The sequence below is a fragment of the Pleurodeles waltl genome, chromosome 7 (genome assembly GCF_031143425.1).
Source record: "Pleurodeles waltl isolate 20211129_DDA chromosome 7, aPleWal1.hap1.20221129, whole genome shotgun sequence".
NCBI lineage: Eukaryota > Metazoa > Chordata > Amphibia > Caudata > Salamandridae > Pleurodeles > Pleurodeles waltl.
This window is the reverse complement of record NC_090446.1, coordinates 1,522,424,735-1,522,442,247: the sequence shown is the minus strand read 5'-3', so window position 1 is coordinate 1,522,442,247 and position 17,513 is coordinate 1,522,424,735. Positions and strand designations below refer to the sequence as shown.

The window sequence follows — 17,513 nt, the reverse complement described above, 5'->3', positions numbered from 1 at the left end:
TTTTATTACATATTTTTATTACACTTGAGGAAAAATAAAATATTAATGAACACTGTACTCGTGGGTTAATATAACCTGAAGAGAAGGTCAGTAGTTTCAATTAAAATGTTCCCACTCCTGTTGCTGCTCTTCCAAACAAGAAAAATGGATCCATCAAAAGGGTCACCAAGTTGTACCGCACCAACCACAACCATATTTTTCAGTTTGCGACTACAATTAAGGCTTCCACCGCGGTCCCCGTGTGCTCCCGCAGGCTCCGCTTAGTCGTTGCAGCAGTTCTGAAGTCATTTTCTGAGAGGAATGATTCAACTTTCTTTAGTAAAGAGAGCTGTTACCAGTCTGTCTTTCCTTTATTGGCAATGTGCTTTTTCCGGGTGAGGTTGGTGCGAAGGGTTAATCCAAGTGCCTTGGTATCGGATAAAGGTTTGGCTTTGAATTAGCTGTGCCATTGAGTCAGGAATGAACTAGTTGTTCCTTGTTGTTTCTGACAAATAAGTGGAATTCTGTCTTGGTTGGGTTGAGCTTGAAGTAGGTGCTGGACAGCCAGGGCAGCAGGCAGTGTTTGAGACTTTGAATGCTTGAAGCAGAGGACAGTCAAGGTATTTTATTGTCATATATAATTAATTAAATTTGGGCGGCTCTATAAGGGTAATTAATAATACTTTTGAACGGTCTACGCCTGCGTGCCTGTATAGGACTGTGTGTATATATTTAAATCTTCAACCGAAGTAAGCGCGTGCTCCTGCCAGCGCTTCTCTGCCAGCGTATGCACACAGCGGTCGGTGTGGCGCTCGCGGCAGTGCTAGCGGTCAGCATTTTCAAAAACAGACACACCGCGAGCACTGCACGTGCTGCTGTCGGCGTTTCCTTAGCGACGTGCGCACACAGCTTGTGAAAGAAAGCATTTTGGATACAAACATACCGCGAGCACGATTAATGCGGCTTTCTTATGCGAATGAAAACAACCTGCACAAATAAAATACGGATGATTAAACAAATAAAAGAAAAGAACTCACGTGTGCACCTAACGTCTCTGTCTTTCACTTAACCTTCATCTGGAAAATTGAAATTGAAAAGGGACTTACTAGAAGAAATTGAAGAAAGACTTTACATAGGTCCTAGATTGTTTTAAGAAAAGACTAAAAAAAAAAAAAAGTTATGAGTTATGCATATAAAAAAGTGTATAGATTGAAATTATTAATATAATTGATTAATATTTACAACTATAGAATTGAATATCGATCTAAACAAATTATGGGTGATCAAAATATGTCTTCACCACCACCCTTTTTGCCAACCCCTGGAGAGCCATCCATTCCATGGAAACAGTGGAAAAAGATGTTTTCTACCTACCTGCTAGCAATTGGAGGTGATTGTTACAGTCCAATCAGAAGGCAAGCAATTCTGATTCATCATTTAGGCATAGAGGGAAGAAGGATCTATGAGGACCTACCTGAGGTTTCCTTAGGTATGGGTAATGGTCAGCCTTCCAATCTATTCGAAATGTCCTTACAAATGCTAGATTTGCAGTTTACACCTAAAACTAACTTAGTTTTAGAACGTTATAAATTCTTTTCAAGGATGCAGAATGCTGATGAAGATGTAGCATCATATGTAGCAACCTTACGTGGTCTTGCATTGTCTTGCCGCTTCGAACAGTTATCTGATTCTTTGATAAGAGACCAGATTGTAAGGTGTGCCTACAACAAAAAGATAAGGGAGAAATTACTAATGAAAGATTCTAATTTGGATGAGGCTATACAAATTGCTAAAACTATGGAGCACACGGCTGTATGGCTACTGGAAATGGATGGTTCAAATAAAGATGGAAAACAGAATATTGTTAATGAAGTAAGAGATAAGAGCAAACTCCCATTTGAGGAAGTGAAGAAAAAATTGACAAGGGACTGGGAGGACCTGAATCGAGGAAGATTTGATTCAAGGGAAGTGAAATGTTATAGATGTGCAGCACCTGGGCACATTGCATCAAGCAAAATGTGTGCTGCAAAAACCGCTATATGTCGCAATTGTGGAAGAAGAGGGCATTTTGCCAAAGTCTGTAAATTCAAAAACAACGAAGGTGGCGGACGTGCAATTCAAGAAATACAGGACGTATGTGGAAATTTGGAAGAAATAATATTAACAGTGGAAGGAAATGTCATTGATTCAGCGCCTATGGTTATAACTGCAAGTGCAAAGAATTTGATACACAATGTTGATCTGGAAAGTACAAGTGTTTTAGAGAAACCTCATGCTCAAGTGTTATTGAATGACATACCAGTTAAATTGTTGGTAGATTCTGGGAGTCTGTTTACCCTCATTGCGAGAAAAACTTATGAGGAATTGTGGGAGAGGAGAAATTGTTTTCAAAGGAAGAGCAGTGAAAGGAAGAATATATATCACAGACTTTGGTACCAATCTATCGGGTTGGCGTCACCAGAAAGATTTGGGGATAGTCCTGAATCCCAATGCCAAAGAGCCTGTGATGTTAATGGAAAAAGGGAAAATTTGTGAAGTTAATGAAAACTCTCGTCATCCTTTGATTCAAAAGCATCCACAAGTTTTTTCTCCGAGATTGGACGTCTTGAGAGGATTTTCCCATAAAATTGTATTAAAGAGAGGTGCGAAACCGGTTGTTCATAAAGTACGTGGCATACCTAACTTGACGAAAGACCCTTTAAAAAGTGAATTGGATAGATTTTTGCAGGATGGCATCATTGAACCTGTCGAGTCTTCAGAATGGCTTGCTCCAATTGTGGTGGCACCCAATGAAGAGGGGAGGATTCGTCTGTGCATCGACCTTAGAGATTTGAACAAAAATATTTGGGTGGACAGACAACCGTTGCCAAATATTTCCCAGATGTTGTCTGTAAAAGGTAAAGGGTGCATTTTTAGTGTGTTGGATATGTCTTCAGCATATCATCAGATTAATTTACATGAAGACTCTAGGCACTTGACATCCTTTGTCACGCCTCTGGGGCCTTTTCGCTATAAGAGGATGCCTTTTGGATTAGCCTCTGCCTCAGCTGTTTTCCAAAGACTGATGGAGATTTTTGGGGATTTGGAAAAAGTGTTATGCTTTCAGGATGACATTTTAATTGTGGGTAATGATGAAAGAGAGCATAACCACTTATTTGAGGAAGTGATGTCCAGATTGGAGAAGAGAGGCTTAACCATTAAGGAAGAGAAGTGCCAAATTGGAAAATCTGAAGGAACTTATCTGGGACACTCTATTAGTGGAAATGGTATTAGACCTAAGAAAAGTATTGTGGCTGCAATTGAGAAAGCACCAGAGCCAACTAACAAGGATGAGTTGAGATCTTTTTTAGGTCTTCCAGAGTATTGTGCCAAATTCATAAGGAACTTCAGGGAGATAGTAGAACCTTTAAGGAGATTGATGAAGAAAGGAGTAACATATGAGTGGTGTGAGGACTGCAGATGTGCGTTTCAGGATGTGAAAAAATATATTTTGAGTGCTCCTACTTTAGGCGTCTTTGATGTAACAGCAAAGACATATGTAACTTCGGATGCGAGCAATGTAGGAGTGGGAGCGATCTTAACGCAGGTAAAGGACGGTGATGAGTATGTTGTAGGTTTTGCTTCCAGACGTTTGCAGGGTGCAGAATTATCGTATTCTGTAATTGAGAGAGAGGCCTTGGCTTGTTGCTGGGGAATCAATCATTTCAAGTTTTACTTGTGGGGAGTGCCTTTTAAATTGAAGACAGACCATAAGCCCTTGATTTATATTTTTAAAGGGGGGCGTGGTTTAGAGGGGAATGTAACACCACGAATTTCAAGATGGTTATTATCTAAAATGGAATATAATTTTGAAGTGGAGTTTGTAAAAGGTAAGAGGAATGTGGTGGCGGATTGCTTATCAAGAATGCCTGTGGAAGTGGATGAAATCGTGAGTGAGGTAGTTGAGAATTTTGTGGGAACTATCTTGGGTGAACTGGCCTTGAGCGAAAGTGAATGGGCTGATGCTAAAGCGAGCGATTTGGTTATGAATAAAGTGGAAAGTAAAATAATTAACGGGTGGACATATGAGGATGAACATGATAGTGATGTGTCTTCTTACTTTAGGATCAAGGATCAACTGAGTATATTGGAGGGTAGGTTGTATAGGAAGAGTCAAATTGTACCACCAGAGTGGGTTAGAAAGCACATTATTGACATAACACACCAGGGACATTTAGGACGAGGTGTGATGAAAAGGAAAATAAGACAATTGTTCTGGTGGCCAGATATAGACAAACAAGTAGAAGAGACAGTGAAACATTGTGTGCCTTGTGGTAATAGTGACAAAACTAAGATTTTAAGGCAAACACCTCTAGCTCCCATGACTTTTCCAAAAAGACCTTGGGAAAAACTAGCTGTAGATTTCATTGGTCCCATCTTTAAGTTGGGTGCTAGGAGCAAGTTCATTATTGTACTTGTTGACTACCACTCAGTGGTTTGTAATCAAAATTGTTGACCAGGTGGACACTACAAGAGTCATAGAATTCTTTGAAGAAGTTTTTTTACAAGAGGGAATTCCGAAAACTATTGTGTCTGACAATGGGGTACAGTTTGTGTCACGTAGAATGGTGGAATATTTACGGAGAATGAGTATTAATCATGAAAGAGTTGCTCTATTTCGGCCACAGGCCAATGGTTTGGTTGAAAGGGTTAACAGACTGATAATGGATAGTATTCAGTTATCCTTGGCTAATCATCTCTCTTGGAAAAGTGAATTATGTAAAATGATGTGGACATATCGCACAACTCCACATTCAGTCACTGGGGTGGCACCGTTTGTGTCTCTGAAGGGGAGAATGCCTGGTGTGAAAGAATGCCCGGTCTGGTTAAAGACTAAAAGGAATGTAAGAGTGCACAGGGAAGCAATGGTAAAGAGAGTAGAGGAGATGCAAAGGAAAAGTATCCAACAATATAACAAAAGAATGTGTGTAAAATATGGCCACATAAATAAGGGAGATCGGGTAGTGACAAGGAGAAGTGGAATAGTTGTGAAGGGGGACAGCAAGTACTTCACTCCTCAACGTGTGAAGGAGGTCAAAAGAAATGTGGTAGTTTTAGAGGATGGCTCTTCCTGGAGTATGGGAAGTGTGTGTAAAGTTCATCATTAAGTTGTTAAAATGCAAAGTTTCTTAGTTATTTATAGAACTTTTATTGTAGCTTGTGTCAATGTTATTGTCTTATTTCTATGTATATAATCTTATGTTCGATGGCATCTGTCGCTGTAGATACGCATGTTCTGCAATAGCTCGCCATCTGGTGTTGGGCCGGAGTGTTACAAGTTGTTTTTCTTCGAAGAAGTCTTTCGAGTCACGGGACCGAGTGACTCCTCCTTTTGTCTCCATTGCGCATGGGCGTCGACTCCATCCTCGATTGTTTTTTTTCCGCCATCGGGTTCGGACGTGTTCCTGTCGCTCCGAGTTTCGGAACAGAAAAAATAGTTAATTTCGGAAGATTTTCGTCGGTATTGTTGCGTTCGGGATCGGCGTACTTACATTCAACACCGCATCGAAGATCGAAGAGCTCCGGTGCCCTTCGGGGTAGTTTTTCGATCCTCCGTCGGGGCCTGGTCGGCCCGACCGCGTGCTGAGGAACGCCGATGGAACGGACCCCTTTCCGTTTCTGCCCCAAATGCCACAATAAATACCCCTACACAGACCAACACTTGGTCTGCAACCTGTGCCTGTCACCTGAGCACAGCGAAGACACCTGCGAGGCCTGTCGTGCGTTCCGGTCCCGAAAAACACTCCGAGACCGTCGAGCCAGAAGACTTCAAATGGCGTCCGCACCGACAGCCCGACGGGAGTTCGAGGAACAGGAAGAGGAAGGTACCTTCTCGATCCAAGACTCAGACTCCGAAGGATTCGACGATACACAAACCGTGAGTAAGACGTCGAAAACCACACAAAGAAACATTTACAAGGCCCAGGGGACGCCACTGCCACCAGGCCATGGCTCAACCCATAAAATCGGTGACCGACCGTCGGCACCGAAAAAGGCCCAAACGGTGCCGAGATCGTCCGACTCCGGTCGAGACACCGGCACGCAGCCTTCTCGGGACCGAGAAAGTGCTGGAGACAAGCCTCGACACCGAGATGCCGGTGTGGACACGGCTCGACGCCGAGACAGCGGCACCGAAACAGATCGACGCCGAGAGGTTTCGGCCCCGAAAAGGAAAAAAGTCACCTCGGAGCCGAAAAAACACGCAGACAAAGTTTCGATGCCGAAACAAACTGCAAGCGACCCAGCTTCAGGCTCTTATACAGAAGAGCACTCGCTAACCTCCCAAATGCAGAAGCATAGGTTTGAGGAAGAGCTACAAGCAACTGATGCGGACCATACGCAAAAGCGTATCTTCATTCAGCAGGGGACAGGGAAAATAAGCACCCTTCCCCCCATTAGGAGAAAGAGAAGGTTGGAGTTCCAGACGGAACAAGCACCACAACCAAAAGTGGTGAAAAGAGTTACACCACCACCCTCTCCTCCGCCCGTGATTAACGTTTCACCAGCACAAACGCCATCACACTCCCCAGCTCACACCACCATGAGCCAGGGTGACCAAGACCAGGACGCATGGGACCTATACGACGCCCCAGTGTCAGATAACAGCCCAGAGGCATACCCTACAAAACCATCTCCACCAGAAGACAGCACCGCGTACTCTCAGGTGGTGGCTAGAGCAGCACAATTTCACAACGTAAGCCTCCACTCAGAACAGGTCGAGGATGATTTCTTGTTCAACACACTCTCCTCCACCCACAGCTCCTACCAAAGCCTGCCTATGCTCCCTGGTATGCTCCGGCACGCAAAAGACATATTTAAGGACCCGGTCAAAAGTAGGGCAATCACACCAAGGGTGGAAAAAAAGTATAAGCCGCCTCCTACGGACCCGGCTTTCATCACAACACAGCTGCCACCAGACTCTGTTGTTGTAGGAGCAGCTAGAAAAAGGGCCAACTCTCACACATCTGGAGATGCACCACCCCCAGATAAAGAAAGCCGCAAGTTTGATGCAGCTGGTAAGAGAGTCGCAGCACAAGCTGCAAACCAGTGGCGCATCGCGAACTCCCAGGCACTACTTGCGCGCTATGACAGAGCCCACTGGGACGAGATGCAACATCTCATTGAACATCTGCCCAAAGACTTCCAAAATAGGGCAAAACAATTGGTTGAGGAGGGACAGGCCATCTCCAACAACCAGATCCGCTCCTCCATGGACGCTGCAGATACAGCTGCACGGACAATTAATACATCTATAACTATCAGAAGGCATGCATGGCTCCGAACGTCTGGATTTAAACCAGAGATTCAACAAGCAGTTCTCAATATGCCTTTTAATGAAAAAGAACTGTTCGGTCCAGAAGTGGACACAGCAATTGAGAAACTCAAAAAAGATACGGACACTGCCAAAGCCATGGGCGCACTCTACTCCCCGCAGAGCAGAGGGAATTACAGCTCATTCCGTAAAACGCCCTTTCGAGGGGGGTTTCGGGGTCAAAGCACACAAGCCAGCACCTCACAAGCCACACCGTCCAGTTACCAAGGACAGTATAGAGGAGGTTTTCGGGGACAATATAGAGGAGGGCAATTCCCTAGAAATAGAGGAAGATTCCAAAGCCCCAAAACCCCTACTACTAAACAGTGACTCACATGTCACTCACCCCCTCCACACAACACCAGTGGGGGGACGAATAGGTCATTATTACAGAGCATGGGAGAAAATCACTACAGACACTTGGGTTCTAGCAATTATCCAACATGGTTACTGCATAGAATTTCTACAGTTCCCTCCAAACATACCACCAAAAGCACAAAATTTAACAACACACCATTCCAATCTCCTAGAGATAGAAGTGCAGGCACTATTGCAAAAGAATGCAATCGAATTAGTGCCAAACACACAAATAAACACAGGAGTTTACTCACTGTACTTTCTGATACCAAAGAAGGACAAAACACTGAGACCAATCCTAGACCTCAGAGTAGTCAACACTTTCATCAAATCAGACCACTTCCACATGGTCACACTACAAGAAGTATTGCCATTGCTAAAGCTGCACGACTACATGGCAACTTTAGACCTCAAGGATGCTTATTTCCATATACCAATACACCCATCGCACAGGAAATACCTAAGGTTTGTATTCAAAGGAATACATTACCAATTCAAGGTACTGCCTTTCGGATTAACAACCGCACCAAGAGTCTTTACCAAATGTCTAGCGGTAGTCGCTGCACACATCAGAAGACAGCAAATACATGTCTTCCCATATCTAGACGACTGGCTAATCAAGGCCCATTCGTTAATAGAGTGCTCAAATCACACGAATCATATCATACAAACCCTCTTCAAACTAGGGTTCACCGTCAATTTCACAAAATCCAAAATTCTGCCACGCAAGGTACAACAATACCTGGGAGCCATAATACACACATCAAAAGGAGTAGCCACTCCAAGTCCACAAAGAATTCAAAATTTCAACACCCTCATACAACGCATGTATCCAACACAAAAGATACAAGCAAAGATGGTATTACAACTCCTAGGCATGATGTCATCATGCATAGCCATTGTCCCAAACGCAAGACTGCACATGAGGCCCTTGCAACAATGCCTAGCATCACAGTGGTCTCAAGCACAGGGTCACCTTCTAGATCTGGTGTTAATAGACCGCCAAACTTACCTCTCGCTTCTGTGGTGGAACAACATAAATTTAAACAAGGGGCGGCCTTTCCAAGACCCAGTGCCACAATACGTAATAACAACAGATGCTTCCATGACAGGGTGGGGAGCACACCTCGATCAACACAGCATACAAGGACAATGGAACGTACATCAAACAAAACTGCATATCAATCACCTAGAACTTCTTGCAGTTTTTCAAGCACTAAAAGCTTTCCAACCAATAATAGTTCACAAATACATTCTCGTCAAAACAGACAACATGACAACAATGTATTATCTAAACAAGCAGGGAGGGACGCACTCCACGCAGTTAAGCCTGTTAGCACAAAAAATTTGGCATTGGGCAATTCACAACCAAATTCGCCTAATTGCACAGTTTATACCAGGGATACAAAATCAACTCGCAGACAATCTCTCTCGAGATCACCAACAGGTCCACGAATGGGAAATTCACCCCCAAATACTGAACACTTATTTCAAACTCTGGGGAACACCTCAGATAGACTTGTTTGCGACAAGGGAGAACGCAAAATGCCAAAACTTCGCATCCAGATACCCACACAAACAATCCCAAGGCAATGCCCTATGGATGAACTGGTCAGGGATATTTGCTTACGCTTTTCCTCCTCTCCCTCTCCTTCCTTACCTGGTAAACAAACTCAGTCAAAGCAAACTCAAACTCATATTGATAGCACCAACTTGGGCAAGGCAACCCTGGTACACAACGCTGCTAGACCTATCAGTGGTACCCTGCATCAAATTGCCCAACAGGCCAGATCTGTTGACACAGCACAACCAAAAGATCAGACACCCAGATCCAGCATCGCTGAATCTAGCAATCTGGCTCCTGAAATCCTAGAATTCGGGCACTTACAACTTACCCAAGAATGTATGGAAGTCATAAAACAAGCAAGAAGGCCATCCACCAGGCACTGCTATGCAAGTAAATGGAAGAGGTTTGTTTGCTACTGCCATATTAATCAAATACAACCATTACACACAACTCCAGAACATGTAGTGGGTTACTTGCTTCACTTACAAAAATCTAACCTAGCTTTCTCTTCCATTAAGATTCACCTTGCAGCAATATCTGCATACCTGCAGACTACCTATTCAACTTCCCTATATAAAATACCAGTCATTAAAGCATTCATGGAGGGCCTTAGGAGAATTATACCACCAAGAACACTACCTGTTCCTTCATGGAACCTAAATGTTGTCCTAACTAGACTTATGGGTCCACCTTTTGAACCCATGCACTCCTGCGACATACAGTTCCTAACCTGGAAGGTGGCATTTCTCATCGCCATTACTTCCCTAAGAAGAGTAAGCGAGATTCAGGCGTTTACTATACAGGAACCTTTTATACAACTACACAAAAATAAAGTCGTCCTAAGGACCAATCCTAAATTTTTGCCAAAGGTTATTTCACCGTTCCATCTAAATCAAACAGTGGAACTTCCGGTGTTCTTTCCACAGCCAGATACCGTAGCTGAAAGGGCACTACATACATTAGATGTCAAAAGAGCATTAATGTATTACATTGACAGAACAAAGAACATCAGAAAGACTAAACAACTCTTTATTGCATTTCAAAAACCTCATGCAGGAAACCCAATTTCAAAACAAGGTATAGCCAGATGGATAGTTAAATGCATCCAAATCTGCTACCTTAAAGCTAAACGACAGCTGCCCATTACACCAAGGGCACACTCAACCAGAAAGAAAGGTGCTACCATGGCCTTTCTAGGAAACATCCCAATGCAAGAAATATGTAAGGCAGCCACATGGTCTACGCCTCACACATTCACCAAGCACTACTGTGTAGACGTGTTATCCGCACAACAAGCCACAGTAGGTCAAGCTGTATTAAGAACATTATTTCAGACTACTTCCACTCCTACAGGCTGATCCACCGCTTTTGGGGAAATAACTGCTTACTAGTCTATTGCAGAACATGCGTATCTACAGCGACAGATGCCATCGAACTGAAAATGTCACTTACCCAGTGTACATCTGTTCGTGGCATCAGTCGCAGTAGATTCGCATGTGCCCACCCGCCTCCCCGGGAGCCTGTAGCAGTTTGGAAGTTACCTTCAATTATTTATATATGTATCATCTCAACCTTAAATAAGTGCATACTTAGTCACTCCATTGCATGGGCACTATTACTACAATTCAACTCCTACCTCACCCTCTGCGGGGAAAAACAATCGAGGATGGAGTCGACGCCCATGCGCAATGGAGACAAAAGGAGGAGTCACTCGGTCCCGTGACTCGAAAGACTTCTTCGAAGAAAAACAACTTGTAACACTCCGGCCCAACACCAGATGGCGAGCTATTGCAGAACATGCGAATCTACTGCGACTGATGCCACGAACAGATGTACACTGGGTAAGTGACATTTTCATTATGCTTTTCTTTATTTTGTTATGTGTTGTATATTGTATAAGGGGGAGAAGTGTAGAGATGGTTTAATAATTTATGTAATGTAGTAGGTAATACTAGAACTTTAGGAGAAGATGGTATTCTAGAATGGAACTAGGGAGCTGGGGAGAGAGAGTAGGAGGAGAGAAGAAGGTGGAAGCTGTGCCAGGGATGCTGTTCATGGCTGTGCTGGAGATGCTGTACATTGGATGTGAAATAAAAGAAAGGTGGAACTAAACTTCGTTAAAGACTAATCTTTACAGTAACATGCAAAATCACTAGAGAGAGCTTCTACAAATAGTGCAACCCATGTACACACATCTACCCTTGTGGGATCTGCACCGAGCGATGAGCAGACTCAGGGAGGCCAAAAGCTGTAGAGCATCCAGTGCCCCCACCATCTACTGAATGTGCGATGCAGCAGAAAATTCACAAAGTCTGTACTATTCCTAGAACCCACTGGACAATGTAGTGGGGTAGTGGGACCCCGTCTATATACATATCCTGCTATCCTCTCTTTAATGTTGGTCTGCTTATATAACACCATAACACTAATCATCAAACAATTCAACTGAATACCTTGAAGTTAAACGATAGGTCAACATAAGGTATGGTTTATATAAGATATATACTGTCAGCATCTTGGTCAATTTTGATGCTGTTATTGGTGAGTAGACCCCAAAGGAGCTCCATATGGAGGATGAACATGTTGACCACGGACGGCATTGAACCCTCGGTGACTGCGCAGGTGATGGGTATATTGGAACGGGAACATTCCATCACTGTGGAGGAAGGAAGTGGGAAACAGATGGACTTCAATAGTCAGGGCACTGAGCAGATTCTGTTGGTCATGGATATTCCGTATGCTCTGAACAATCACTGTAGCTGCAGGCGGAGCTGCTACTCCCAAAAGGAGGGGAGAATTTGGGAAAATAGTTTGACTTTGTACTATAAAAAAGCCTGACGTGGCCCCAGACCAGCTCACACTCACTATTCATTGGCATGGTAGATGCCAGTCACAGGGACATATGGGGCCTTTTTACAAGAATTGTCCTAAGTCAAGGTTATCTTAAGTTTCAAATTTAATTCTCTCTACTCATGATGAACATTAAAAGAGAAATATTGTGAACTTTTATGCACAGGTTAGACCTATTTTACTAGACAATGTGACTTCTCATTGAATTCCTTCCCTTACCTCCTCAGCCGAGCGGCTCCGGGCAGAGGCAGCGGAGCGCGAGCGACAGGTGATGCAGGAGAAGCAGGACGAGCTGCAGCAGAAACTGGAGGACCAGAAGCGCAGCTATGAGGAGCATGTGCAGCAGCTGATGGTTAAGATGGAAGAGGACCGAAAGAAGCTTGTGGAGGACAATGAGAGAGTGGTGACCAGTAAACTCAAGGTATGGGCATGTCCACTCTGTAAGGCAGGGTGACTGCAAACTCCACCAGATCTAGGGAGCAACTAATTTAACCATTCAACACCGTGGGCTCGCTCGCCATCTAATGATGGAACTTCAGGGTTCACCAGTCACATTTCAGATACACAGGGCTCACTATACATGCTTCAAATGCTATTGCCTAAGAGTCATCTTTCTAATCCCTGTACCGCCAGAGGCCCTTTTAATGCCAGGGCTCACGGCTATCCCTCTTATGCTACAACACACCATTAAATCCTTCAAATGTCATTACTTATGAGACATCCTGCTACTGACGGGGCTCACCAGTCATCCTTCTAATACCTGAACTCTCCATACACACTGGTAATGCCAGAGCTCGCCAGCCATCCCCTAACTACCCAGGGATCACTAGTCATTCGTCTAATGCCAGAACTCACTATTAATGCTTCTGCTATCTAGAATCACAGCCACCCATCTAATACCACATCTCGCCTTAAATCGTTCTAGTGCTAAGGGCCTATCACCTGTGCTTTAACTATGCATCCTTCTAATGCTTATGCAATTTACTGTTTAGTGTGGCCATGAAGTACCTTTGCAATTTGCAATAAATCTAATTTTCTAGTGAAATGTATTTTTGTTATTCCTATTTCCTAACACATATGTCTCCCTGCTCTTTCTATGTAGAGCAGTTTTAGTTGTGTAATTCTACCTCTGGATTTTCATAGGCAATCGAGGGCTCCCCGTTATGTTACCTTTACGTTCTGAAAGCCAACGTGTTTACCACATTTAACCCGCTGTCTTTCAGGAACAAGAGAAACTGTTGATGGAAGGCTTCGAACAGAAGGCCAACGCTCTGCAGTCCCAGATCCAAAGCTTGAGCAATGAGCTGGCAAACGCTCAAAACAAGTCCTCCTGGTTTTCTGATATTCTTGGGGGAATTGGATCAATCGCATCTATGGTGTTGCCAGGCATTGGTGGCAAGTTGCTTGGTATTGGAACATCCCTTTTAAGTCGGTTTATTTGAACCTAACCTCAAGCATGCACGCATTCGAAGAGTGTTGTGTTCTTCATGGGAACAGTTCCGATCAACAGATATTCCTTCCTGATGGTGACTTGCTTGTCATGCCTACATTTCATGAAGAGAATTTCTGCAGTGAAGGTTCCAGGCCAATCTGTGGAGTTGAAATTATTTGGAGCTCCCAATACTGGCCGTGAATGGACACGTCTCACACGGCCTAGAATGCAGGACCGCAAAAGTGATGAACTAAGACTGAGAAGTAAGCTGTTTAGTCTACCTCGCTAGGGATGTGATAGAAGTCTCCCTTGTTTTCACTGGGGGGGGCAGGAGTGCACAGAATGCCCTCCGATCAGGGCCTTCGGAGGGGCGTTATAGCTGTGTGTTTTGAAGCTTTGTGAATAAAAGCATTATCTTGTCACTCTTTCTGCTGAATTCATGTCCAGTGGATATCACTTCGGTTACATTTTTTCAGCTCTAAGGAAAGTTGGGGAGGGGCACTGACCGGGATATTTCTTATCAACAGTTTTCCTATCCACAGGGAACATGCACATGGAAGGCCAATACAGTGACTTCTCGTAGAGTGTGCCTTATTGGGCCTGAACCATGTGTCCTGTAAGAAGAGGCTCACTGAATGGATGAATGGAACACTCCTGTACAACAGGGCTCCTTTGAATATCCCTAGTTTGAGACATGAGTTTAGCCATGCATTCTACAGGAAGAAACAATTTAACATTGAATCACCTCCAGAGCATGTCTTCAGAAATAGGGGGAATGAGGTCTGAACCTTGTGTCTTACAGGAAGAGACTCAATGGAATGTGTCGTCTCCACCGGAGCGTGGCTTTTAATGTTTATGAATATAACCAGGCCTGATCTGTAGGTCTACATCCTACGGGAAGGGGCTCAAGTAATGGACTATGTCACCAGAACACGTCTACTGATATTTCTTGTGTGGGACAGGATCGGACCATGTGCCCTACAGAAAGAGACTCCATGGGATTGCTACTAGAGCGTATCTCCAGATATGACATGTGAGAGGCAGCGTCTGACCCACGCATCACACATGCCTTTATGATTCACACTGACACAATTCTGATTCCATGGGAAATACAAAGCATGAATTGAGGCCAGGATGCCAATGACCCATGCCACCTCCACTAGAGCATGCCTACAGATATTGGTTGTGTGGGAAAAGGTCTGATCCATGTGTCCTAGAGGAAGAGACTCCATGTAACATTGAATTGCTACTAGTGTGTACCTTCAGATATCATGTGTGTGGGACAAGGTCCCAACCATGCATCACAACTCCACGCATGACTCTCAAAGATACAATTCAGATTCCAGGAGAAATAAAATAAATGACTGGTGGCCAAGATAACAGACTACCATGTGAGTGAGTAGCAAAGCCGCGTGGTGTAAATGACCGCTGTGGGCATCTGGAGGAGTAGATCAGAGCCCCCTGGGCTACAGTATACTCCCCTCAATGTACCTTTTACAATATTCCTTATTTTATTGGCATTGCGGCCCTAATGCACTTAAGGAATTCGCTACCCATATAAATCAGGCATGCATCCACACTTAAACTTTAGGAAAATGCTGAACATGTGCTTGTATGGATAGACAGTATACAGTGAAAATGTTAGAACTGACTCAGATATATGGACTTATCAGATTAGCTTCCTGAGAGTTCAGAGAACAATTGCATCGCAGAATTTGTGTTTTTTTTAAAACTCTGTTTACACGAAGTTTCAAAAGTGCAAAAATGAGCTAATGTTCTAAACTGTACTTCTAATTTTGAACTAGTCTCAATCAAATTTTAAAAGGCACAGTATTGAGCAACGTTGATGCGCTAATTAAAACAATTAAAAGGGTCAAGATGTACGATTGGTGCTGCCTGAATCTTCATAAGACCAAGTCAGAAGCCATTAAATAACATTTTATGAGGAAATGGGGGGGGGGGTGTATTATATGGTGCAGTTGTACAACCTCACAGTGTAATACATTCACCAACCCCTAGGTAAGGCTGGACTCGCTGTAGGGGGTTTTGGGCATTTCCCCGGGAGGCTGGAAGGTTGTGGAGGCCGCTTTTGTTACTGGGGGACCGGTTTTGTAGCAGTGAAGCAGTTTTAAAGGCGCAGCAGAGTTCCTTGCATAGCCAACAGTTTTCAGGCAAGAATAAAAGTGGTAAAATAACTCTGGTGATTAATCTACCTGCTGGAAAGAGATCGGAATTTTGTCTAGGGGCAATTTTGACTAATTTAAGGTAGCGCAGAGGGTTAATATGCCTGCTGCAAGGACCGAGTACTGTGCCGATCACAGAACAGTATTTTATGTTCAGTGCTCAAAGCGATACTGCTTTTGTCACAGAGATCCCTTTGTTACTTTGCAGTTTATAAGTTACAATCATAATCTAGCAAAGTGCGCTATGAACTGCCATCAAAGAGCTACATGCAAACTCCATACTACAGGTTACAAGGTTATGTTTTTCTACCAGTCTTTGATTATCCTAATTTTGGTAAAAAGGTTTTTTTTTAGTAGACATACATTTTTGGCAAAGCCAACCCTAACCACTGTGATACATTCTGAATGCTGGGTTTATATTTGACCAGACCAAGCACTCTTAAAAGATGCCAACCAGTAGGGATGACAAGTGAATCCTACACCTTGTAGTCTCCTTGTTTTTTATACAATATTTTCTATACACTGATTTACACATATATGATTTATTATCTCTGTATGCGTGTGTGATGTAAAGTACTCCCTATGCTGGTAAGGGAGGTGCTACGAAAACAAATTAACTACATGAGAGAGGTGAGGGATGATGTCAGGGGGTAATGGTGAGAGAGTCACTGAAGAACCCCTTTAAAGATTGCCGTATCCTAGTGCACTGTAAGGTCATCATTTACTATGCTTTAAAAACTAATACCATTCAATATGTAATGAAAAATGTGTTGCAGAATGCACTGTTTCTCCCAAATGTTCTTGGGGCGGGGGAAGAACCCATTTTAGTGGTCATTTTCGCAATGCACCATAAGGGGGCTGGTCTGACAAACTTTGTCAGGGCTGCTTTCATCTTGCCAGTCCGGCCCAGCCCTTAGGTTTCTTTGTAAAATCTTCAGCGCAACCCTGGGTAGGTTTGGCTCTGTGCAGCAAGGATTAAACAAAGAAACCAAAGAAACAACTCCTGAATCATTTAAACAGCAGCAAATTAATTGAAGAAGAAATCAACAAGACACCAAAGAAATCCAACACTAGTCTTAAAAATAGACTGTAGTTTTATGTATTTTTAGACACCACAACGAAAGAGATCCAATGGAGGGCTCCGGAGATATAGAATTACATGGTATAGTAAATCAAAGCATTATACTAAACTGCAAAGAAGTATTGGCAAATTCAATGAATTTGGCGCTTACAAACTGTTTCTGTTTTTTAAAATCTTTTTATTAGCAGACTTAATTGTTGCACACGTTGGACAATTGACTACAGTTAACAGAGCAATTCTCAGTGTTACCAGAGAAGGATGTAATCAGTTGTTCAGATGGGTACAAACTATACATTTTCAGTGGGACAATAAATGCAAGGAAGAGTCAACAGTACCTCGCGCTCCCAGACAAGTTACAGATCACTTACCCTCTATATAGACTTCAGTTACCCCATATTTTATCCCATTTCTTGGGGCATCCCCTACTCTCTCACCCCACTACATCAATCCAGGTCAGACTTCCACGCCGTGTCGCTGGGAACTTGTCCTATCCCCCAGGCTCTTGTGAGGTTTCGTTTAGTAACTATTGCTGTCGGGGCTAACAACATTTGCAGATATTTTGACCAACTTTCCGCACCATTAATGTTTAAAAGTAGCAGTTTAGGATCCAAAGAGACTGCGCCCAAGCACCCAGGCCATGCTCCTGTCTACCCTTTTTCAATACTGTTTATTCCCCAGACAAGACTACAGGATATGATAAAAGGTCTGGATTT

General features: G+C 43.4%; 1 protein-coding gene across 6 annotated transcripts in view; it reads left to right on the top strand.

Annotated features, from left to right (window-relative positions):
- The window catches only part of LOC138246637 (guanylate-binding protein 1-like), a 58,473-nt gene extending 44,515 nt beyond the window's left edge, over nucleotides 1-13,958 (top strand). For 4 of the 6 annotated variants that reach the window (XM_069201353.1, XM_069201354.1, XM_069201355.1 and 1 more), the window contains 2 exons: nucleotides 12,332-12,525; nucleotides 13,328-13,690. In XM_069201353.1, the coding sequence (XP_069057454.1) occupies nucleotides 12,332-12,525; nucleotides 13,328-13,546 (413 nt within the window). In that variant the 3' untranslated portion in view covers nucleotides 13,547-13,690. Of the gene's footprint in view, nucleotides 1-12,331; nucleotides 12,526-13,327 lie in introns of all 6 variants that reach the window. The other 2 variants (XM_069201352.1, XM_069201351.1) reach the window with 1 other exon arrangement.
- The last annotated feature ends 3,555 nt before the right edge of the window (nucleotides 13,959-17,513 follow it).